This window comes from Camelus ferus, chromosome 10 (genome assembly GCF_009834535.1).
Source record: "Camelus ferus isolate YT-003-E chromosome 10, BCGSAC_Cfer_1.0, whole genome shotgun sequence".
NCBI classification, from domain to species: Eukaryota; Metazoa; Chordata; class Mammalia; order Artiodactyla; family Camelidae; genus Camelus; species Camelus ferus.
In genome coordinates this window covers 54,197,077-54,222,494 of record NC_045705.1, presented here as the reverse complement: position 1 = coordinate 54,222,494, position 25,418 = coordinate 54,197,077, and the positions used below count along the sequence as shown (strand labels likewise).

Below are 25,418 nucleotides of genomic sequence, written 5' to 3'. Positions count from 1 at the left end.
CCCTTCACACGGAAAAAGGTTAAGGATTAGGACCCCAGCCAGAGTCAGAAAGGCCTCTGCCCTCTAGTGGCGAAAGGCTCAAACAACTATTTTGCACAACAGTGATTTTGTATTTGGGCCAGGAGCACTGAACTGGTACCACTCAAGCAGGCACTCTAGGGACAGCAGGTAACCCCTCGGCTTTAAGTCCTAGGGCTCCGTTCCCAGTGGGTTAGACGTTCACAGGGCCCCAGAGGCCTCACTTACTTGGGAACCTGCGCAGCAGAGAGAGACCAAGAATAGGTCCTATGTGGGGGAAGGCACAGAGCCTGGGTGAGATCCAGCTTTCCCGCACACACTGACAGCCCTGGCCCTGGGGTCTACTCAGGAGGGAGCCCTGGCCGGGTGACCGTCAGGCAACGTGACGTCATCTCCCGGCCAGCACGCCTTCTTTGTTGCACCTGTGCCTCTGTCACTCCACCTGAAATCACTCATCTCATCTCAGCCTATCCGTGGCGCCCAATCAGTCCCCTCCCCACAGCTGTCCACCCTCTACTCCCAAACCTCCCTGAGCTGCGCAAACATCGGCAAGACTTCAGAAACTTTGGGCAGAAATGAAGTTACCAGGTGCTGTAGGAATAGAGACGCCACACCTGCCACGTCCAGCATTTGAACTTGTACCAGTTAGGGACGGACCCTGGTCTCCAAGGAAAGTCAGTTCATGGAAAATTGCCAGGTGGGTTTCAAAAGCCAAACCAGAATAATCACAGTAAGAGGAGTTGAGCGTTCCAGGGACTCTGGTGCATATGGCTTTTTTTTTCCAAAAAGCAGAGTGAGGCTGTGACGGTCCACAAGTGACGCTGGGCAGGCAGCTGTCCTCCCTGGGACCTGTGGGGAGACAGGGCCAGGCTCTTGGCTACAGGCAGGGAACAGCACTGCTGCCAGGCACTGGGGAGGATTCTGGCCAAAAGGCATTCCTAGTGAAGCTGGGAGAGTGTGGGGAGAATGCCCAGAACTGAGAAGTCTGTGCTCTGAGTGGACTCAGGTCAGGAGTGAAAGGGGAGGTAGGAAGAGGTGAGTGGGGTCAAGGGAGCATCTTGGGAGCTTCTCACTCCTGCCAAACTGTGGTGTTACTGATAAGTGGAGAGGTTGGTGACGCAGCAGAGGGAATGTGGGCTCAGAAGGTAATAAAGGTGTAATTGACAATGGTTGGAGATATTACAAGCGTTTACAGATGACTGTCATCTTTTGTCACCTTTATGGGGACTTCTTGGGGGTTCTCTCCTGACTCCCCATATTCTCACACAAGTCTCTAAAGGTTTTGAAATGACCCCCCAAATATCTCATTAACTGCTGGAAAAATATCAACTTGCTTCAATAACCTCACACCCCAAAATTCTCAGTCAGAATATTCTTAATGTCTCGTTTAAATCCCTTCTAGGATATGTCTCTTCTATTTTTATTACACCCTGAAATAACAGCGTGTCCCTGTGAGATTCCACAGACCCCTTCCTAGTGCTTCACTCCCACCTCCTTCCTTTCCACATAATCCAAACTTTTGAAAAAATAGTAGTAAATTAATGAGAATTAATACAGGGGGTGAGAGGGAAATGAAAGAACTTAAGAAAGGAAGAGGCTGTTTTAGTTCACCTAAGTTCCTCACGTTTACACACGAACAACCCCCATACTCACAACTGAATTCTCTTATATTGCTCTCTAACTGCGTGTGTGTGTGTGCGCGCGCACACTAGTGAATTAAGCTCCTCTAGCACTCCTCCGCTTATTTTCACAGCACATTGGCTTCAATAAAGATGTGTGACCGGGGAGGGTAGAGCTCAGTGGTAGAGCACTTGCTTAGCATGCGTGAGGTCCTAGGTTCAATCCCCAGTACCTCCATTTAAAAAAAAATAAGTTAAGAAATAAACTTAGTTACCTCCCCCCACCAAAACAAAAACAAAACAATTAAAAAGATACATAGCCATCACTTGTCATATTTATTATAAACGGTTTTTTTTTTTCCCCACTAAAGCCAGTCTCCTAAGGATTCTAGCTCTGGTCTTTCTATGTACTAGGTACTAACCCTGAATTTTTTTAACAGTGAATTTGGTATTTCAGGCCCCTCTTTCTTCATTCAGTGCCCTCCCCAACCCCACATGGTTGGAAATGTCAAGGTTTGACCCATCTTGGCAACGTCCTCCTTGGACAGCCACCATGGAGGCTGGAGGGTTCAGATTTATCTTTGCTGTCTCTCTGGAGTGGAGCAGAGGTGGAAAGGAAGATGGTTTCCTCCTTGCAATGTGGAAGAGCCTCTGGGATCTTATGCTCACTATTCAGGGAATTCTTTACAGCTGAAGAGGAAACAAGATAAGCATCAGACCTGGAAAAGTCCTTCTTGACCTTCTCTGCCTGTCAAAACTGGCAGTGTCCTCGGGGCAACTTTGTGGCAGAGACTGGTGGGGGTGCAGGTGATATTGGGCAGCGCTCAGAGATGGACAGAACAGAGTGAAATTTCCAAGATTAGCCTGACTAAGCAGGTCCCAAAGGAGCCCTCTACTGGGGTCACTGGAGTAGGGTGCCTTTTACCCGCTGCTGAGGCCCATGAGCATGGAGGATAGTTTCAGTGGCCAAGGTCTGCAAGGGTTCTGAAGGCTGAGATGAGAATAATGAGCCCCAGTCCAGCTCTAGATGCTACTACAGGGCAGAACCAAAACAGGTTACTATCCCCGGAGACAGGGAGACACAGTGCTGATGAGCAGTACGATTAGGAGGCAACCTCAAATGATTTCTGGAGCCTGAGTTTAAATAATCCCAACTATTTCACATGCTTTAAGAGGACCAGTGTGAGAATGAACCCATTTTTAAAAAAAAGATTGAGGGAGACTGAGAGGGGAAGGGAAAGAGAGAAAATATAAAAAGTAGATTCAGGAACTAAAAATTCCTCGTTGTCCTTACCCAGTAAGTACCAAGGCAAACCCTTCAACATACCTTAATAATCTCTGAGAGATCCCTGTATGCAATACAATAGTGCATCTTCCTAATGTCATCTGATGTCATTAAGAAAATAAATGGCTTTTAAAGAATAAGTAGATTTGAAAGCTAGTTGGGAAGATTTCCATGAAACTATGTAAGGTTAAAAACTGTGTTGACATTTTCCAAGGGAAAAGAAAAATCTATGCTTTCTGAAAATTGATTTATAAAGAATGTGTCTCATTGCTCAGCAAGGATAGAGAAATGAGGGGGTCATGCCCTCAGCACTACATGGCTTGGAAAACTGACGTGTCTGAGAACTTGGTCTTCATAGGTGTGTGGGTTATGTTGAACCACAGTGAAATTATCTCACATCTGCCTAGCTTTCTAAAGGATGGAAGGCACTGAACCCTTCAAAATAATGTAAGATTTGAGGTCAATGCTAAAAAACCTCATTAAGTGGGCTTCCATAATGGAGCTGAGATCTGGACATCATCCTCGTGAATTTCTAAGTGTCTTTCAGAGAGGCCGTCAGGTGGTCTGTCCTGGCAGTAAGGTGGAAGTGAGCAGGATTTAGACAGGGGACCACTTCTGGAGGCAGATATGATAAGAGGAAAGGTGCTTTTCTATCAGGAGTTAGTCTAGGCAAGGGCGTATGTCTAAACAAGGCTCTAAGAGCCGAGTGGGTGACAAATACCAAAGATAAGTGGAGTAGCAGAAACTGGGTCCCCAAGAGTCATGTGCAATTCTGAGAGGTGGCCTGTCCATGATACTTTTCCATCAGGAAGGTACCTCCTCAATCCTTACTCCTGGTCTACCTGTTACTCCTGCTGTAGATCTTCACTTAGATGTAACTCACTTGCAAAGCCTTCCCTGAGCCTGAGGAATTTATTGGGGAGGAATCGGCAGGCAGTCAAGGCTCCAAAACACGAGAATTACATAATGAGGCTTGCTAACTGGCTGCATCACCCTGGCTGCATGCAGTCTGGATGATAGACTAGCAGGGGTCAGAACAGAGACTGTCGTCAACAGTGCAGAATCCCCCATCAACCTTGACTCCTCCCTCTCTCTACCCCTTACGTAGTCAGTAACCAAGTTGTCAATTCTGCATTCTAAATATTTCTCAAAGACATCTGCAGTCCTGATCACCAATTACAATGTATGTATTTCACCCTCCCACACACACCACCAATTCTCTGATACCAGCTGGGTATCCTACAATTTCACTCAATTCTGACACTGTCTACCTGGAGATGGTCAGATTCCGCAGGGTAAGGGCTCAGTCCCACAAGACTGCCCTGCACTTCAGACACTAATCACAAGTCTAGGTTGTCAACTGTGCTTCTGACCATCTGGCTATAAATCAGAGGTTCCACAGTTCCCCACCCCCCACCTTGAGTTTGATTAATTTGCTGGAGCAGCTCACAGCACTCAGAGAAACATTTTACTTACTAGAGTACTGGTGTATTATAAAAGGCTATAACTCAGGAGCAGTCAGATGGAAAAGATGCATAGGGCAAGGTGTGGGGAAAGGGCATGGGGCTTCCAGGCTCTCGGAGTGCACCCTCTCCTGAATCTCCATGTGTTCACCCAGCCGGAAGCTCTCTGAATTCTCTCCTTTGGGGTTTTTCTGGAGGCTTCATTACAGAGGCACGATTGATTACATCATTGGCTGTTGGTGATTAAACACAACCTCCAGCCCCTCTTTCCTCCCCCAAAGTCACCTGGTGGAAAGAAAAGTTTCAACCCTATCATCACAGAGTTGGCTCCAAAGGCAAACAGACTCCATCCTTAGGTGCTTTCTGAAAGCCATCTTATTAACATAACAAAAGACAATTTTATGGCTCTCATCAAAGAAAACTTCAAGGGTTTTAGGAGCTCTGGGCTAGAAACAGCAGTTGAAAACCAAATATCTATTTCTTGTAAATCACAATATCACAACATCCATTTATCTCTCTCTCCACTGACACCATGTCAGTTCTGGCCTTTATGATCTCCCCCACAGATCACCGTAACAGCCGCCTAATCTCCCACCTTGAATTCAGTCTTGTTGCCCTTCAGCCCATCCTTCACCTGGCTTCCAGAGAGGTCTCTGAAACACAAATCTACTTACGTAACTCCCTTCCTTGAAATCTTAATTGTCCTCTCACTCTTCTTACTATAACACCCGAAGTGTTTGGCATGTTCTACAAACTTGGGAAGGTCTGACCTGTGTTTATCCTACTGAAAAGGATGCTGCAGAGGGTTGCCCAGATCTACCCTTTAGGATCAGGACACTCATTCCCCTAGTTGTGCAAGTGTTGCCACGAACAGCTCACAGATGAGTCCCTCTCTAGGCATTGTTCTCAGCCAAAGGAAGCTGCCCACTCAATGTTATATACACTCCTTCCCTAGAAACAGCTCCCACCAATGAGTGCTCAATGCAGGAGTGCCAAGGCATTGTCCCCTTGCCTCCTGTACAGGAAAAATGGGGCATGAGAGGATGGTCACGTCCCAGGACTCAGGCAAATCCCTGGGGGACACACCACCAAATGAGGGTCTTTGGCTGAGCACAGGGAAGAATTCAAGAGCAAGTCATAGTTGAGTAAAAGTAGATTTATTTAGAGAGATGTATGGCTGTGAGGGGCGGGGGGTTATTAAAGGTAGAAACACACTCCATAGACAGAGTGTGGGCCACCTCAGAAGGCAAGAGAGAAAGGGTGCGCTGGCCAGGCGTGGTATTGCTAGTTTTTATGTGCTAACAAATGAGAGGATTATTCCTACTACTTTGAGGAAGGGGCAGGAATTCCCAGGAACTGGGCCACCAATTCCTGGGAATCGCCTCTTTGACCTTTCATGGTTAGCTTGAGAACCATCATGGCGCCTGTGGGTATGTTATTCACCAGGCTAGGACATTACGTGTACAATGAAGATCCAGGTCCACTGGAGGTTGGACCTCCCGCCATCCTGGGTCTCTAGGTCTATTGGGAGTTGGTTTTTCCACCCTCTTAGTGCTAACTGCTGTGTCATTCCTTTAACAGCTGTGTCCTGCCCCCTTCCCTTCTGTCTCAATAGCAGGTCTACATTTCTTCTCGTCTTCCTTCCACACCTCTGCCCCTGCCCATAATTCTCCACCGGAGCACCAACATCTAGATGAGCTGTCCCCTCCAACTTCTAAGACTGAGACTTCAACATGCCCTGGAAACAGATAAATGAGGGGGTTATTCTGCCTGGGAGAGGGGTAAGGAGGTGCTAGGAAGACTTGAAGTCTTAAATTTCATTGGGAGCGTGGGGGAAAATTTGATGTGGCTCTTGTGGTGCTTGAATGTGGGGGTGTGATAAGAGCTAAAGCAAGAGGGTATAGGGGAGCAGAACCCACCCCCCCAGATTCTGTCCCTTTGGCATGAGGATTAATTTAGGCTGATTGTTATAAGACTCAAAAAGACTCTGGAAGAAAATCTGACCTTCTTCTAACTGCCTGAAAGAATGTCGATGGGGACCTCCTCCAGGAAGGGAGCTATTGCCATAGACAACTACAGCATGAACTAAGCGTGTAAACAGGGAGGAACCTAGCACAGTCTGTTAAAATTCCTCTCTGGGTCGCAGTGTCTCTGCCAGGCCCAGCAAACATTTGTTTACCAAACACTTGCTTTTCTATCTACATGTAAATTGCCTTCTTCCCCTTCGAAGTCCCAAACCACTATCCCCAACATCCTCTTCTGTCTTTAGCTGAAGATGGTATTAAGGTGAGGGCTTCGGCCTTTGGTGAGTTACTCTGTTTTCCTGGGTCTCTTTCATGTATGCTTTTTTTCTTTTTTTAATGAATGTACTGGGGCCTGAACCCAGGACTTCTTCCATGCTAAGCACACGCTCTGCCACTGAGCTGTTCCCCACCCTCCACATGTATGTGCTTTTAAACTTTGATTTTCTCCCGTTAATCTGTCTCATGTCAATTTAATTCTCAGACTATCCAGAAGAATCTAGAAGGGTAGAGAAAAATTTCTTCCTCCTCGACAAGGGGTTGGCTGAGGTCACATTTTAAAGTGCTTTCCTTTTGGCATAAAAGCAGCCAGTGTTTTATCTAGAGAGACACAGGGAATTAGAGCCTGCTTTAATCACTCAGGCAGGAAACAATGCAATTACTTGTAAAAGGCTGAAAGATTGGAGGATGACTTTAAGGCAAGAGCTATTGGGGGCGGGCATTGGGGGCAGGTGTGGTGAATATAACACAAAGGGAAAAATCTGGAGGAAAGGAGGGGGGAAAAAAGAGGAGACATCTTGGTTCAGATCCCAGGGATGAATTCTAGTGTCCCGGATGGAATCCTGTTGAGTTGGCCTGGGCCTCCTCAGGAAGGCAGAGTCTCCTCCTCAGACTCTCCCAGAGCTGGCCAGCATCTCTAAGAAAAGTGGAGAGTGCAGGGAGCACACGGGGCTCTAGAATTCAGGGCGTCAGTCAATATGGAGGCAGAGCAGTGATGAAGACGGCAGAGCACTCCAAGAGGACCTGGAAAGCTGGATGAGCTCAGCCTCGGTGGGCTGATTAGGTTGGGCACTGGTATGTCCAGTTTTGACTGGTCATTTAGGGACAAACATCAACTCAGGACTGGGCTAACAGAGCAAGGACTAGTGACTTAGAGCCAGCCACACTGAGGACACAGTGGTGGCTGTCCAAAGATTTAAGTTTCCTCTCTCAGGATACCGCAGCAGGAAAAGTGGGAGAATCAAGCCCTCGCAGAGGAGAAAAGCGGGGGTCACCTTGCTTGCTCACTGTCCTCCCTAATGGGCTTACAGGAGTGGTCAAGGCCAGAGGTTAAATGTAAGGAAGGCAGTGGGGAGGGTATAGCTCAGCGGCAGGGCGCATGCTTACCATTAAAAAAATGATAATAACCCTAATTACTTCCCACTCTACAAAAAACTAACTAACTAACTAACTAACTAACTAACTAACTAACTAAATAAATAAATAAATAAATGTAAGGAAGTCAAAAGAGCCAAGCAAATTATTTTATCCCAACAGCAAGCTCAGGGGCACCAAGCCATCTCTTTCACTGAGGAAGACCTGCTCTGAATAAAGATGGCTGCAGTTGGCCACCGTATGTTAGTCAAAGTGGTGATGATCTCCAAAGGGAGTATAATTTTCCTTAATGAAACTTCTGGTCACAAGAACATGAGGGTTTCCACTCTGGTTCTGCCCTGTGGCTTGTCAATCCTAACGGGTTAGGGGAGCCAGCTGCAGGTTTTGCTGCTTCTGGAATCACAAGAGTAATGCTCGCCAACCAAGGCCAGGTGTGGGCAGTTAGAGCGGAGAGGCCGGGTTTGTCCCCATGAAGCAGGTGACTGCAGAGAGCGGTGTGGGGGCTGAACCAACGGCGGGCAGAGAGAAGCGTCTGCCGGGACTGAACTGAAGGGCTCTGAGGCCAAGCTCTTTGGAGCCCCAACCAGAGACACTGGGACAACAGCAGCCCTGGAGGTAGCCCAAGAACACGTTACAACCAGGCCGTGCACTGTGTTCCCGCTGAGTCTCCAATAATTCTCTGGACACCATTAGTATGGAATGCACATTTCACTGCAAAAATAATGTAAGGAAAAGGTTATCCAAAACACCATCTCTGAAAAGTTAACTGTGATGTAGTTGGAGTTTCCCTTCCCCTGGATCTTACCCATCTTAGTTCACCGAATCCAAGGTAGGACTTGAGACGTTCACTGAGAATATCAAACCGAGCACCTTTAGCGTAAGACTTTATTCCAAAATGCTAGGCATGAGAAGTCTCCAAAAGAGCCCTCTCACTTGAAGAAGGGGGCTGAGTGGGGCAGTAATTTTTATGAGGATTTAAGAGGAGGGGTCACCAGAAGTTCACCTAGTTTGGGGAAATACAGTTGCTCCTGGATATCCAGAGGGAGGTCGTTCGGGGAACACCCCCACCCCCTCCCCACGCCCCGCAGATGCTCACATCTCTTATACAAAATGGCTTAGTCCACTTAGCTCTCCATATCTGCAGGTACAGAGGGCTGACTGTCGTCAAAGATAGTTTTTGGAAATAGGAGGAATTGTTGTTAAGGATGAGGAGCCCGTGTCTGTGATTTGATCAAGAGGGTGGGGAGGAGCAGTTAGAGGCTAAAGTCACTTGAAAGAGAGGTAGAGAACAGCTAATGGGGACAAGGACATGCAAGGGCCACAATGGAAAATTCTTTTAGTGCCTCTTGCAGGTCTTCTGACTCCTGGTCAGAGTTCTTCCCACTTCTCATAGATGCCCCCAACCTTCTCCACTTTGGTTGGTGGTTGAGAAAGAACCATGAATATTCTGGACCCATCCATGGAAGGAGAGGTTGAGATAAATAAAGGTCTGGACAGCAAAGGCAAAAAATTGGAAGATTTTACCACTTTGTCCTAGGGACATGATTTATCTTCAACTGGACATGGGCCTGCAGGAGTTGAGTCCTAGGCATTGCTGGCCTGCAGCTACAGGTGAGGGGAATTCTGCTGCAAGAGACAGAAAACTCAGGGTCTTTCTCACCAAGGAGTTCCATTTCCTGATGGCTTGGCTCTGGAAGCGTCACTGTGTCAATAAATGTGCCGCTGAATAAAACTCTTCTGAGCTTGAAACTCAGATTTTTCAACTGTCTCCCTGGGTGGCCAGGCCTGTGGCCCATTGGACTTCTCTCCCCAAGGGACCCTCAGCCCTGTGCACTGGCTGCTCAGAGACCAGAGCTCTCTTTTTCCTTGCTGCGCCTTTAAGAGCTGCAGGAATGCACAGAGAGTCTGGAGGAGGGGTGGGGTCTTCCAACAGGACTTCTGGGAAAAGGATCTCCGGAATTTTTGCCAGAAACTGAACTGAGATTCCAACTCTGAGAAGTTGGGGGTGGTGTGTGTGAGCTCAGGCCTGTGATTGGACTGCAGAGCTCTCCAGGGAGGAGGAAAGCACAAGTACAAAGGGAAGAGCTGGGGACAGGGGAGAAGCCCTCCCCGCCCCCACCCTGCCCCCACGCACAGGCACCCAGGCCTGGGGGAGGGTGCAGCCACTAGCCTAGGGAGGGGCAGGGTGTGTCAAAGGTGACGGCAACAGATGCTGGACCCAGGGAGCTCTCTACCCCAAGCCAGCCTGCTTGCCAACAGCTGGACTTGATCACCAGCTTGCAAAGTGAGATCATGCATCTGAGGGAGTAACTCACAGACTTTGCTCTCCGACCATTCTTGGAGGATTTTCTCAGCAGGGGCTGGAAAGCAGGAGACCACCACCTGGAGCCTTGAGCCTTCTTCAAGAAGCAACAGCGTAAGAGATTCCCGCCCTGGGTGGTTTGCAGGACGATGCTGGCTCTTAGGCAAGCTTCTGCGTTCAGGGTTCTGTTGCTCACAGCCTTCCTGCCCCCGCTGCAGTGGGCCCAGGACCCGGCCATGGTGCACTACATCTACCAGCGTTTTCGAGTTCTGGAGGTACGTGGCATCCGTGCACCTGATCCGGGAACACGCCTCCCGGAAGTCATTTTATCTTACCCTGGCTTCCCTACCTACTGGGATGCATTTTAACAGACAGTGAGTGATGAATACATTGCTAAAGGTACACTTCCTGTTTTTCACAGTCTAGTGGTTTAGAGCCCCACCTCCAGTTGGCACCACCCTCAGACCCTGAGCAGAGCTTTCCTCTGTCCTCTAATTTGGCATTGTTTCTCATCTGTAAAATGGAGACGATAACAGAATTTACCTCTCTATGGCTATTCTGAAGATTTAATAAATTAATCCATACTTAGAACATTGCCTGTCATGGTGGTAAATGTCTAAAATGTTATTATTCAATTGTTCAGTTATTAAAATAGGAAAATTAAACATTTTGGTCACTTTTTCTTCATGTCTTACTGTATCGGGATGACAGCAGATTTTAGTTTTCTTTTTCTCTTTTTATGATAAGCCATTAGGTCACTGTAAAAAGTCATGCTATCGGTGTCCTGGGAGGCTCTGAGCTTCTTTTGCTGAACTGGACTTCATTTTAGAAATGAACAGATGTCAACAATGTTAAACAGAGGGAAACTGTTGGGACCTTTTTCTCCACGTGTTGCAGCTGCCACTTCCTTAAAATTTGCAAAACCCAACATTTTTGCAGCAGGGACAGGCTCCCAGTGGCAAATGTACCCCTCCGCCCTCGCCTCTGACACACCCTGGCCTTGACATTTTCTATTTCCTACTTCACGCCTGGCTTTGGTACAAGTTAAATTTTGGTCAATTATTTTTCTTCTTTCAGAGACATGCTGATCTCCAATACTTATTTTCTGTATTTTCCTGACACATCTTCAAGTCCAAGCTATTTGGTTACAGTCAGGGTAAAAAAATTCCTCAGAGCAGGCTGAAGGCGATTCCGAATACAGCGGGATGCCTGGAGGCTAGGTCCCTCTTCATTGGCCGTGGCTATGCCTTGAGGATTCGCGCCAGCCACGTCTCTGCAAGTTTCCCCGATACTGGAGTCTGTCTTCGGACAAGGGTATCAGGTGTAGACTGATACCCTCATAGCTATAAGTGTGGATTTAACAAGATAGGGGTATGATTTATATAGGTCTTCCCACTCTGATCATGGTGGCCGGGGTGGGAAGACAAGTCCCAAGTGGCACCACTTCTGGCCAATGCAGGCACTTAGCAACAAGGTGATGCCATCTCTGCACTGGGGGATTTGTGTCAGAAGGGTAAGAAAAAGGAGGGTAGGTTTAGAGAACTCTCTGTCCCTCTCATTCTCTCTGTTTCTTTATTTGTATTTCTCTCTCCTCCTTCTCTCCCTCCCTCTCACACACACTCCCCTCCCAGCACCTCGTCCCCCACCTTTCTCTCTGTCTCAACCTCTTTCTCTCTCTTTCATTCTTCAATGAACAGCCTTACACCCTGCTGTTTGGAGTATATATTTTTATAATAAACTGTAAATACTCTTTAAGGACACATACTCTTTGACCCAACAATCCCATTTCCGTCCTTCTTTCCTTTATTCTTTCATTCAGTGAGTACGTATTGAATACTACTCTGTGCCAGGCCCCATGCCAGGGGCTGGGGATGGAGCTTACATCTGGAAATGCATCCTCAGAAAAGAACCAGATAAGTACACAGATAGGTAAAAACGAAGATTTTTTTTTTCCAGCACTGTTTGAAAGGCAAAGAATTGAAAACTACATAAATGTCCATTAAAAAGAATCAAATAGAATAAATAATAGGATATCAATTCAATAGAAATGTGTCATTAAAATTATGGTATAGATGTATATGAATTGGTTTGAAATATGTTCACAATATATCAGCAAGTTAAAAATATGTTACAAGGTGGGGAGGGTATAGCTCAGTGGTAGAGCGCATGCTTATTAGCAAGCACAAAGTCCTGGGTTCAATCCCTAGTTCCTCCATTAAAAATAAATAAGTCTATAAACCTAATTACTGCCCCCCATTTTTTTAAAAAGGAATATTTAAAAAGTTACAAAATGTACATACAGTGAAGTCACATTTTAAAATATATATTTATATATGCACAACTAAATGAATGGAAAGACTTTTAAAGATTGATACACTAAAGTGTCAATAGTACTTTGAATTAAGGAATTATGGGTGATTTTTATTTCCCCCTCTTTTGATTATTTGTATTGAAAAATCTTTTTCTATGAATGATAGCTATTGATATGACTTGGACAGTTTAAATAACCAGCAGTAATTTGAGAATTTATTTTCTGACTGAAGCAAGGACTGCAAAAATGTACCCAAGCAACAAGGGAATACATTCAAGATTTCCAAGAGTTCTCGAAAAACATATCCAGTTATGCTGGGAAGATGTCAGACCTACACAAGTGAGTATAAGAGCGCGGTAGACAACCTGGCGCTGAGAGTGGAACGTGCCCAGCGGGAGATTGACTACCTGGAGTACCTGCGGGAAGCTGATGCTTGCGTAGAATCGGAGGAGGAGACGCTGGCAGAAAAGCTAGTCCAGGAAGCCGAAGAAGAGAAAAGGATCCGGACGCTGCTGAATGCAAGTAAGAGAACTGCATCTGTTACTGCCTCTTCTAGGGGAATTCACTCTCAGACACACGGATTCCCACAGGTAGATGGTCTGACTGAGTGTTGCTGAAAAACCAGCCTCTGAATCCCGAATAGCCAAACTGAGAGGCAGAGGCAGAGTTTTGGGAGAATTAGAAGAGGACAGCTTTACTGCTTTGCCAGTCAAAGGGGAGTCACAGCAGGCTCATGCCTCAGAGACTGTGTGTCCTGAAGTTTTATAGAAAAACTGGATGGAACAGACAGGTGACAACAATCAGGGCGTTTTCTGGGGTGCTGTATTTTTTTTTTTAATCTTGATGAATCCACCTGGTGTCACAGAGAAAATCTGGAGGGTCTGTTTATTCTTCTGAGGCGATCAGCCCATGACCACCTTTCTAGAATACAGCTTCTGGGTTAAAGCACAAGCTATTCTGGGTAAAGAATGTATAGGGAGTGGCGAGTGCAATAGAAAGGTTAGGGGCTGTTTAGCACAAAAGCTGTTGAGCAAGTGAAGCAGAGATGGGGGTTTGTTAGAGAAAGGAGAAAAACAAGTCGCAAGAATTTTAAGTCAGAATGAATCAGCAACAGCGTTAGCATCAGGGCAGCCGCTTTGTTAGTTAGTTTGCTGCTCTTTCATGAGTCTGAGAGTGAGAGCCAGACATGGGCTCCTGTGGGCGTGTGCTGGGAGAGAAACCTCATCAGAGAGCACGTGTCCAAAGGAAAATCCATTTTCAGAAAGCAGCTTTCCCTTTTCCAGAGGGTTCCTAAGGCCCCATAGAAGGTCAGGGCTACAGTGTCAGAGGTCAACCCAGGAAGGGCATCTCCAGACAGACTTTGGTTTGGAAGAGGTGTGTGGTCCCAGATCCTTCCAAAGAGAGTGGCAGGTTGGTGAATTCTCCCAGTGCCCTAGGAGTAGGGAGAGGCTGCAGATGTGCAAGAAACAATATGAAATTGGAAATGGCAACAGCGGACCCTCAGGCAGGGACTACAGTGAATGATTATTGTGTGTGCTGTTGGGATGATGATATATTGAAGGTGATTTGGCTCCAATCTTGTGACCCATCAGAATTGCTTCCAGACCATTAAGAATCGTGGTTACGAGCTCAAATTATAATAACAAGGATCAAGCAACAAAGACATAAATGAGAAGGAAAATTTCCTGTGCATGAGTCCACTTAATTAAAACCGTGAGGGAGACAAGTCCCCCACCTCAGAGGCCGTATTCTGAGACAGATTCATTGCAAATAGGAAAATATTATGTGTTTGCCAATTACATCTGCCCCAAATATGAGCAATTCCATCAGGTAAACAAGATGTAAGCCGGATGCCATCCCTGGGCTAAGGGTTTCATGTACCTTCTGAATGTAATCCTTGTAAAAAACTCCATGGGTCATCATGAGAAGTGTCTTCCAAAATGAGATGATGTTTGACCTGAGTTTTGAACAAAAAAGTTAGAGAAGAATGAGCAGAGGGCATGTCCAGTGAGCATGCAACTGATCAAAGGCAGGTAGCACTTCCATGTGCAGACCTGCACAGAGGGCTGAATGGCAGCTGTGTGGGGCAGGTGAGTGTAGGGAGGCAAGGCTGAAGGGTTCAGTAGCACCCAGTTTATGAAAGACTTGCTTGCTAAGCTAAGGGGGTTGAACTTGACTGGAGGAACTATAGAGAACCACTGAACAATTTTAAGCAGGGGTGTGACAAGCAGGAAGATGGCAAGACCAGAGAGAGGACACTAATCAGGGAAATACTGCAATAAATTGGGCAACAACTGATTGTGTCTGCATTAAGTGTCAGTGAGACAGAGGACAGATGATGACTTGAGAGTCACTGAGAGTTGGAATACACACGGCATGGGGACTGATAATTGAATGTGAAAAATGAGTGAGAAGGACTGAGTCTAGGATGCCTCCTGGGTTTTCGGTTTAGGCCATTGGTGGTTGGTCTGAAATATGTTGAGAGAGTAAACTCAAGAGGAGATTTGGAGCACTGACTACTTTACTGGGTTTTTTTCTGAGCACTTACTTCTCCGAAATCTAGTTCATTTATTTGCTCACTGCTTATTTCCGCCTCCCCATCTAGAATGTCAGCTCTGTGAGAGTCTGGATTCCACGTTTCATGCTCAGTGCTATATCCCAGTGCCTAGAATAGTGTCTATGTTCAGTAAATACTTGTTGGTGACTAACTAAGAGAGCAAATGAATGAATGGGAGGAGGAATTGTTAGCACAGACAGAGGGGTTATTAGATATTGGTAGAAAAGGGAACATCTTATCTCTGAGTCAGAAGACAGAGAGGGTGCCTGATCTATAATAGGAAGCACGTGGTCATGCTGATCAAGTGAGAGATCCTTTTTGGCCCTGTCTTGAAATGACCTTCCTCCCTCTGAGAAGGAGCCACTCGGGGTAAGCATCGGGCCAGGGGCTGGGGAAAAGGTCAAGGATGAGCCAGCAGAAAAAGAACAGCTCCCTAAAATGCTGATGGGGAGGACTGGGTGTTAATGTAGCGTGAACTAGAATGTGCCTGAACTTTCGTGCCAGGGGTCAGGGAGGACCCCAAGCCTAGAAAGTGGTACTGGATTGGATGTGATGCCTGGGCCCCTCGGGCCATGGGGTTGCCCCTTTCCACTCTAGCTACAGCTCAGCAGAGGTCCTGAGGCTGGACTTTCTGCCTTTTCAGCCTTCTTCCTCCCTCAGACCCTGGAGACCTAAAATACTCCCTCTCCCAGCTCCACAGTGACTGAAAACTTCTCTTTCAACTTCGCTGCTTCCAGGCCTGTTGCCTCTGGAGCCCTTATTTGATGATTCAACAAGTGCTTTTTGCCCCCCACTCTCGGGTGGGCCCTGTGCTTACCGCAGGGACGGAGGAGGGAGTGGAACGTGTCCGCATCTTGCACTAGCTGTCTTACTGCTCCCCTTGCCCCTGGTCTGCCTCCTGCTGCTGTCTGCTGTCATGTAGGCCTTCCCACAGCACAAGTGGATCCTGTCGTTCCTTGGTGTAGACTGTTTTTGTTGTTTGCCATCAATTATCAACAACAAAAAATCCATTCAAATCTCTCAGCCTTTTATATGAGGAAGGCCCTTCCCAAAGTGGTCCAAGCTGGTCTCCAGTTTATTCTTCTCCCATAACTTACCCACATGCAATAGCTATTAAATATATATATATTTTCGACCCACCCTTTATGACTCAAAAATGCCATGGATTCTCTGTAAACATTTCCGGGAGCCCACCCCACCAGACCGATGGGCCCATCGTGCTTCTAGAGTCCTCATTCAATCTTCCAAGGCAGCACTAACACTCAGCCTCACATATCTGTGTGTTTGACTCCTTACCCAGACCATGAACATACTGATGTCTTCACTTCTGTACTCACAGAGCCGGGGTCAGGGCCTCTCAAGGAGGAGTCTGTAAAAATTTTCTATAGGAGAGACACTGTGAGCAGAGGGCCCTCAGGGCTTGGATCAGGAAAAGACAAACCTGTGAGCAGTCACAATCATGTGACTAGTGCTTTCTGACTTGTTGTTCCAGAGGTTCTGTGCCCAAGGATGGACTCTGGAATGCCAGTGTATTCCCCTTTCATGCACTCTTTTGTATTTATATACTGTACCCCTCCTTCACTGTTGGGCATTTCCTAGTAACTACGCCTATATTAGTCATTCTTTAAAAAAAAAAAAATTGGAGGGTGGGGGGAAGGAGAAATAATTAGGTTTTTATTTATTTACTTACTTTTTAATGGAGGTCCTGGGAACTAAACCCAGGACCTTGAGCATGCTAAGCATATGCTATACCACTGAGCTATACCACTGAGATTTACCCACCCTGCTGTATTAGTTATTCTAATGCTGTGTAACAAATCCCCACAGATTTAGCAGTTTAAAACAACATACATTTATTATGTCAGGTTTCTGGATGCTTTGTTCAAAGTCTCACAGCATCAGGATGTTGGCTGGGCCACATTCTCACCTGGAGCTTGGGGTCCTCTTCCAAGCTCATGGACGTTGTTGGCAGAATTCACTTTCCTGTGGTTGTAGGACTGAGGCCCTCAGCTTCAAGCAGCTGCACCTCTCCACAGACAGCTTACAATGTGTCTATTGTTCCTTCAAAGCCAGAAGGAGAGTGCCTCTTTTTGAAAAGTGCTCAGTCCCTTTTTTTTTTAAAGAGTTTTATCTGATTTAGGTCAAGCCTACCCATAACCATCTTCCTTTTGATAAACTCAAACTGATTTGGCACCTTAATCATATCTATAAAATCTCTTTATCTTTGCCTGATAACCTAGTCAAGGGGCACCATCACAGTCACAGGTGCTGCCCTGACTTAAGGGGAGGGGATTATGTAGGGCATATCCATGGAGTGGGAATCTTAGAATTCTGGCCAGCCGAGCTGGTGCTGTTAATTTCCAGTACCCATCTTCTTCCCACAGGGCTTCCTATCTTCTAACTGTGGCCTGCTGGGACTGTGCCAGCTGTGCCAGCTGGGGAACTTCCAGAAATCCTTCAGACTCAAGTCAGCATCCTGTGTGGGCAAATATGGGATTATGGGCTCAGGAGGGTTGCCAGAGTTCACACCAGGAGCTTCATTCCTACCTATGTGCTATCTTAGAGAGTTTCTTCAGAAAACCTAGAGAGAGAGGGTAACATAACTTCCTTGGAAAAGTCAACATTGTGTCTTAGGAGATTTCCAGAAAATTCTAACATCTGTCTGAGTGGTTCTCATTTATTATAGGAATATTTATTGGGCAACTACAAAGGGCCAGATTGCGGGGATAATGAATAAGGCAGATTGCTTTGTAATTAAGCCATTTCCTGTAGAGCTGTTCCAAGTCTTCAGCCTTTATTTAGAGATGATCCCCAGATGGTGGTCACGTGAAGGCCACAATCCCAGGGATGTCTGGGGTAAGGTAAATTTTTTAGAATCTTAATTCTAACATATACATACTCTGTCTTACTTTTTGTTCTCTCTCTTTCCTTCTCTTTTCTTTCTTTCTCTCTCTCTCACACAATTTAGGACACAGTGAGTGAAAGTTACTTGAGTACAATCTAACTGATACTTTAAAGTCACTCCAAGTCTTTGGTACTATAACTGTTATAAGTAAAGGGAAATTTCGCATTGTACTTGGCAACTCATGGCAAAGCACCATTGCCTCAGATACCCAGATTGAGAATTTATTCAACTAACAGTTTTTGGCAGATTCCACAGGCTGCATTCTTGTATGGATCAGAAGAGTATTAACCTCTCTTTAACTTGTAAATACCTTGTGAAGAAAAATTCTCAAGGCAGTCAAAACAAGGCATTATAGCAGATTTGATTTATTTCCTATTTTGGGAAGGGTGCATGCACACTGCCTCAAGTAACCCTCTCCCTGCTGAATTAAATAACTCACATCTTTTGTTAGATCATGTTTCAGGGAAGAAAGGCTGTTGCTGCAAATTCGCATGCCTCTGGGATCCATTCAGGTAGTATAAATGTAAATGCCTCATAGTCAAAGTCATTAAAAACAAAACAAAACAAACAAAAAAATAAGCAGGCAAAATACCTACTGGAAGCCAAACAAAACATATTTGTGACAATGCCCAAGGTCCATTAGTTTGTGATGAGTGGAACAAAACATTCAGAGTTGTAGGACTCTAAATTGCAACAGATGTATCTACTACAAATATCTATTATCTAGTTCATTCTCTGCTAATATCCAGACCATGTTTTGTGTGTAATGTAATTATTACACACAGGTGTAAGTGCAGGAGAGTATAAAAATACTTGTGTGTGTGTGTGTGTGTGTGCGCACACCTACGTGTACACACACACACACACAAAGAAGTTGCTGCATTGATGGAGCCAGTGTCGCCAAAGCTATGGGTACAGCTTATCCTATGCTGCCTCCTGGACAGTCCCATAGGTCACTGCGCTGGGTTCACAAACATCTATGCACACAGCACTTCTGTGTATCCAGCTGGAAAGCCCATGGTCGATGAGGATGCCTCCAGTACCATCACTACAGATACCAACAGAAGGTCCCAAAGTTGTTTAAGCGGATGGCTTTTGGCTCCAGGGTGGAGTGAACCTTCCCATTCAGTGGCAAGTCTGGTGACTGGTGACTAGTCCAGTGAAGTGACAAAGAGGAGGTCAGATGAAAGGACCTTGGGTACCATGCTGAGACATCAGAAATTTATTCTGTGGGCCAAAAGCATGAATTGGCCCTAATTTCTAGGACAGTGAAGTCCACATTGACAATTTTATTGTGAGAGCTTGAAGCTTTATCACTGATGACTCATCTGAAAGATGTCCTTTTTGTCATCCCTGTGTCTAGAACGTCATACCTGTCACTTGATAAGTACTGACAGATGTTTATTAGCATGACTACAATTCCAGGGGCTGAAGAAGTCAAGCTCAACAACAGAGAATTTCCAGAAGCAGTCAAAATATTCATGGTTTTACAGGAATTCTCTTCTTTTTAGTGAATTCAGCATTCTTCTCCCCCAGCATATCAGCTCTTCCCTGCTGCTGTCTCATGCCTTCTATCCCCTGCAGCCTTAAGTCTGGTCTGTCACCTGGCATCCTCATCCTAATCAGTGACCTGACCTCTCTTTTTCTGTTCTTGAATCCGTGCCCATTTTTTTCACGCCCATCACTATTTGGATGTTTCTCGTCTGGATTATACTTACGGATTCTCACCTATCTCCCTGCATCCCCTCTCCCTCACCTCTATCCACCAGTTCATTCTCTACTAATATCCAGACCATGTTTTGTTTTGTTTTGTTTTTATTGAAGGGTAGTTTCAGATAAGTTTCAAAGCGATTCAGTTATCCCTATACATACATTTTTTTTCAGATTCTTTTCCATTATATGTTATTATAAGAAATTGAATATAGTTCCCTGTGCTATACAGTAGGTCCTTCTTATTTATCAATTTTATATATACTACTGGTGTCTGTTAATCCCAAACTCCTAATTTATCCCTCCTCCACCCTGTCCCCTTTGGTAACCATAGTTTGTTTTCTGTGTCTGTGACAGACCACTGTTTTTGAAACATAACTCCCATTGAGTCATTCTCCAATGGAAGGACAAGTCTCATCAAGTCTGGAGAGTATTGCTGTTAAATAAGGGGAAAAATATTAAAAAGATTCAAATAAGTGATATTTATATATGAATTCACTCTGAGGCCTTGAGCCAAATTCTATCCTAATTGCTTGTCTGCAATACTGCCTGAGGGGTAAACCGCAGATTTTCTTTCTCTGGTTTGCAAAATGTCAGTGTCTCACTTAAATAATTCGCATCTTGGCTGGACTCAAAGGTTTTCCATTTTTATTTCCTATCCTTCCTCAACCTTTTACTCCTGCTAATTATCTCTTCTCAAGAGCAGCACAGCCGAGAGTTGTTAACTTATTCTTTTACTCAAACACTGAAAGCATATTCTCCCCAAATTCCAAAAGAAGAGGAATTTATAAGAATTATGGAATATCCACCTGAAGAAACTATAGAGCATCTAGGCTAAACCCCTCGTTTTACAGCTGGGAAAGCTAAGGCTGGATAGACCAAGGGACTTTTAAGGAGACACAAGGAGAACCAGAGCTGGAGTTCAGACACTCAGGTCTCTGACTCCCAGTCCAGGTTCTACAAAGGGATAGGAGAAGCCAAAGGGAGCACACGGGGACATTCTGTGGTCCCACGCACCTCCCAACGGGAACTATGTTTCCCAGATCAAAACCATTTAACACTCTTTTGGTTTGCTATTTCTTCAAGGATTCTGCATTAGAAAGGAGGAGTAGGAGGAGAAAGACAAATGCCTGTTAATAGTTTCTGCTGTGTTTCTTTTTTTCCCAGGCCTTTTTTGGGGAGTTGGTAATTAGGTTTATTTACTTATTTATTTATTTATTTTTAATGGGACCTCATGCATGGTAAGCATGTGCTCCACCACTGAGCTATACCCATCCCCACCTTCTGCTGTATTTTAAATGAACATTTTCTCACTAGTGGGACATTGAATGTGCCTTATTCTTAGATGTAGTCCCTCATGGCTGGGCTGGAAGCCTGCTGGCTTTCCTCTCAGAGGGATGGGCAGGCTAGGGGCTTCCCAGTCAAGGCAGATTATCCCATCACCCTGTGAATAGGCCTCAGAGCGTCCATTACCCTCCTCTGTCCCTCTCCTAGCACATCCAGAGATGTGCCCATCCCACCTCACACACACCATTCGCCATGTCCCTGGGGCTCGCTGGAGGTCTCCTGGCAGGTCCTGCCTTCCAGCTCAGACTCAGCTCAGGGCACCCTTAGCTGAGTTTCAGTCACACATATACATACTTATATTCATTTTCATATTCTTTTCCATTATCGGTTACAATAAGATATTGAATATAGTTCCCTGTGCTATACGGAAGAAACTTGTTGTATATCTATTTTATATATAGTAGTTAGTATCTGCAAATCTCAAACCCCCAATTTATCTCTCCACCCCTCCTTTCCCCCATGATAACCGTAAGTTTGATTTCTGTCTGTGAGTCTGTTTCTATTTTGTATATAAGTTCATTTATCTTTTTTTAAGAGTCTACATATAAGTGATATATGATATATTTTTTTAGATTCTACATATGAGTGATATCACATGATATTTTTCTTTCTCTTTCTGGCTTACCTCACTTAGAATGACGATCTCCAGGCCTATCCATGTTGCACATGCTGAGATATTTGAAACTTATTCTAAGGTTCCCAGCAGGCCCAGACTTCTCTGCCTTCCCCAGGGGTGTAGCTTCTATAACCCAAGCCAACCTGGACAAAGTTGACCCAGAGGCCACAGGGACACAATCCATGTCAGTAGGGGGACATGGTGGCAACTGATGGCTGAGAGACTTCCACTGCTTGCCCCAAAGTCTGGGCCTGGCAAGGCCTCTGGGAGCAGCCACTGATGACCTGACCACTGAAAGGGCATGACCTTCCTGAGCCTCGGCTCTTCCAGGCTAAGCTTCCTCCCCAACCCCATTCCTGCCGTATGGTCCCTTGATGACAATGTTGTGTCATGTTTTTAAATGAAATGATGCATTTGAAAATATCATAAAAGCTTTCAAGTGCTTCACAAGTTATTATTTAATTTTACGTTTATTTATTTATTTATTTATTTATTTATTTATACCTGAAGTTAATCGTTTACTTTATTTTTTTAAACTTTTTTTAATTGAGTTATAGTCATTTTACAATGTTGTGTCAAATTCCAGTGTAGAGCACGATTTTTCAGTTATACATGAACATACATACATTCATCGTCACATTCTTTTTCTCTGTGAGCCACCACAGGATCCTGTATATATTTCCCTGTGCTACACAGTACAATCTTGTTTATCTATTCTACACACAAATTATTATTACTTCAGACAGACCTAAAGTCAACTCTGGATGTGCAGCACCGTTTAAACCCTAGAAAAACACCTGCTTGAATGAACCTGTCTTCCTCATTAATTCCATAGATAGTTGCTGAACCCCAGAAGCTCTCAGGAAGGCAGTAGAGTATAACAGAAAACAGAGGGCAAAGGCCCTGCTTCTGTGGAGCTTAGAGTCTGGTGGGGAGGACAGCACACCAGTAATTTAAACAAATAACATCATTATAGAACGCGATAAGGGAGCTCAAGGAAGTAAGAGAGATGCTGTTGTAGATCATTTTAAATTTAGATACAGTGGTCAGGGAAGTCTCTTAAGGAGATGAGACTGGAACTGAGATGTGAAGGATAGGAGCAGACATGGGAAGATAAAGGAAAAGAAGACTCTGGGCAGAAAGAATTGTAGGCACTACAGCCCTAAGGCAGAAACCATCTCATGTGCTGGAACAGAGGGAAAGCCAGTGTAATCACCATGCTATGTGCCAGGGGATGGAGAGTGGAGAATCAAGGCCCAGAGACAGGGAGAGGCCAAATCATGTAGGTGCTTTAGACCAGGGAAGGGGTTAGGATTTTATTCCAAGTTTGGTGGGGAAAATGGTTTAACAGTTCAGTCACATTATTCATATTTTTAAACAGATCACTCCTACTGCTTTGTGGAGAACATACTGTAGATTAGCAAAAGTAAAATCAGGGAGACAAACTGATGACTATGCAGTGGTCTAGGCAAAAGGTGAGGGTTCATGGAGTGGTACCTTTGTAGGTATCCAAAGTTGGCTGGCTACATGCATGCATGCATTCATGAATAAATGAATAGAGGGAGGAGTAGAACTTTTATAATGTTCTAGTAGGGTCAAGGACCAGAATCCTTCTCTAGAAGGTCATCTCCTCAAGGTGTAGGGTTGAAATTATAATTTTTGTCCTCACTACTTAGCACTGTTCTGGGAGAGTACTAAAAGCTAAGTCCACAGCAGGTACCCAGGAAAATCTTGGCAGGCAGAATTGAATTACCCAATAAAATCTTGGCCAATGGAATTGAATTAGGTGGTTCCACACCTAAGTCTTCTCACTGTGTCAACCTCAAGTGCTCTAGAGAGTCAGCAGGGCCTCTGACACAGCAAATAGTTGTTCATATTCTGACTTGACTGACTTGATTAAGGCTGACTCTTATGACTGGACAGCAATTCCTTTGACAGAGATCCAATTATTCATTACATTCTTTGATTCATTGACTCCTGCAATCGATTATGATTGATCTCTGTGCAATAATTTTATTCTAGACCCTGAAGGGGGGAAAAAAAGCAATCTGTGTGAAAAGCAGACATCTCATGTGTTTATAAAGTCACCTCCCCTTATTCTCCTTTTTTTGCCAGGCTGTGACAACATGCTGATGGGCATAAAGTCTCTGAAAATAGTGAAGAAGACGATGGACACAGATGGCTCTTGGATGAAAGATGCTGTCAGCGACTCTCCAAAGGTTTATTTCTTAATTGGATCCAGAAACAACACTGTTTGGGAATTTGCCAACATACGGGCATTCATGGAGGACAGCACCAAGCCAGGCCCCCGGAAGCTGCTCCTAACACATTCCTGGCAGGGAACAGGCCAAGTGGTCTACAAAGGTTTCCTATTTTTTCACAGCCAAGGGACTCGCAATGAGATCATCAAATATAACCTGCAAAAGAGAACCGTGGAAGATCGAATGCTGCTTTCAGGAGGGGCGGGGAGAGCCCTGGTCTACCAGCACTCCCCATCGACTTTCATCGACCTGGCTGTGGATGAGCACGGGCTCTGGGCCATCCACTCAGGGCCAGGCATCCAGAGCCATTTGGTTCTCACAAAAATTGAGCCCGACACGCTGGGAATGGAGCACTCATGGGACACTCCGTGCAGAAGCCAGGATGCTGAAGCTGCGTTCCTCTTGTGTGGGGTCCTCTATGTGGTCTACAGTTTGGGTGGCCAAGGCCCACATCGCATCACCTGTGTCTATGATACACTGGGCACGGTCAGTGAGGAGAATCTGCCCAACTTGTTCTTCCCCCGGCGGCCGAGAAGTCACTCCATGATCCATTACAACCCCAGAGATAAGCAGCTCTATGCCTGGAATGATGGAAACCAGATCATTTACAAACTCCAGACCAAGAGAAAGGAGCCTCTGGAGTGATGCACTATGGCTGGGAGGGAGGGCAGCCGTGCGTGCTGCCCTCCAGGACACTGAGACCACAGCCCCTTTGCAAAATATATCCCTCTAATCACATCCAGGGGTGCGGTCTGGAAGTGGGAATACAGATACATCCTTTCCCAGATGGTACTGTTATGGGTGTCTTGCAAGAGCTTAGATAACAGTCTGTCACTCAGGAATTTTCAACAACTTCCATTACCCATCCAAACCTCCTGGCACTCAAAGCCTTCCACGCTCTGATCCAGCTTACTTCCAGCCTTTTCTTGACTAACATTTTCTCTAACCCTCCCCATCCCCACCCTCCCACTAGAAAGGTAAAGCACCTCCTAATACTCCTGGCTTTTCTCTCCTCTGGCCTTTGTTCAAGCTTTTTCCTCTTTCACAAATGCTTGTTGATAGTCTTTTTGTTCTTCACTGCCCAACTAAAATACTATTTCTTATTGATGTCTAATCTCCATTTCCCCTGGTTCTGCCCCTCCAACAAGCTAGGTGGGTGTAATAGTAAAGTGAAAACAGTACCTTTAAAGACAACTTTCCAGTTACAAAGTGTCCGCCCCTATGTTACATCTCCTTGCACCCTTATGAGATGCAGGACAAGTCTTTACAGATGAGGAGGGTTCAGGTGAGCCATTCAAAGTAAAAAAACTACAAAAAATGAAAGACAGAGCTAGAAAGTGCTGCAAATCCCATAGCTTTTCCATTGTCCAAGGAAGCAGCAGATGTATATGTTTGTTCACCCAACCCTTTATAAGCAATACATTCATCATTTCAGCCTAAAAACAATGGTCTATCCCTTTAGCAAGTTTCATGTCTGCACAAGACCTTCCTATAGACCTTTCAACAGCTACTTCCTCCAGAAAACCAGCTGAAGAGTGAGGTCCCCACTTCTAGCCTCATCTTGCCTTACTATCCCCTGCTTCTTCCTTCTTGCTTGAAATACAATAAAACTGACACTAAGCAAATAAA

The 25,418-nt window shown here is 45.3% G+C and overlaps 1 protein-coding gene and 1 long non-coding RNA gene across 2 annotated transcripts in view; one reads left to right on the top strand and one right to left on the bottom strand.

The window, feature by feature from the left end:
• The window catches only part of LOC116666452, a 19,524-nt gene extending 9,290 nt beyond the window's left edge, over positions 1-10,234 (bottom strand). Inside the window, exons 1-2 of the long non-coding RNA XR_004323319.1 lie at positions 10,096-10,234; positions 9,305-9,406 (exon numbers count right to left, since the gene is read on the bottom strand). This is a non-coding gene — a long non-coding RNA (uncharacterized LOC116666452). The remainder of the gene's footprint in view (positions 1-9,304; positions 9,407-10,095) is intronic.
• On the top strand, positions 9,819-25,418 carry OLFML1 (olfactomedin like 1). Its single transcript, XM_014555949.2, is given in 4 exon segments — positions 9,819-10,357; positions 12,626-12,700; positions 12,702-12,915; positions 23,644-25,418. Coding segments are annotated over 4 exon segments (1,206 nt in total). The 5' UTR covers positions 9,819-10,231; the 3' UTR covers positions 24,435-25,418.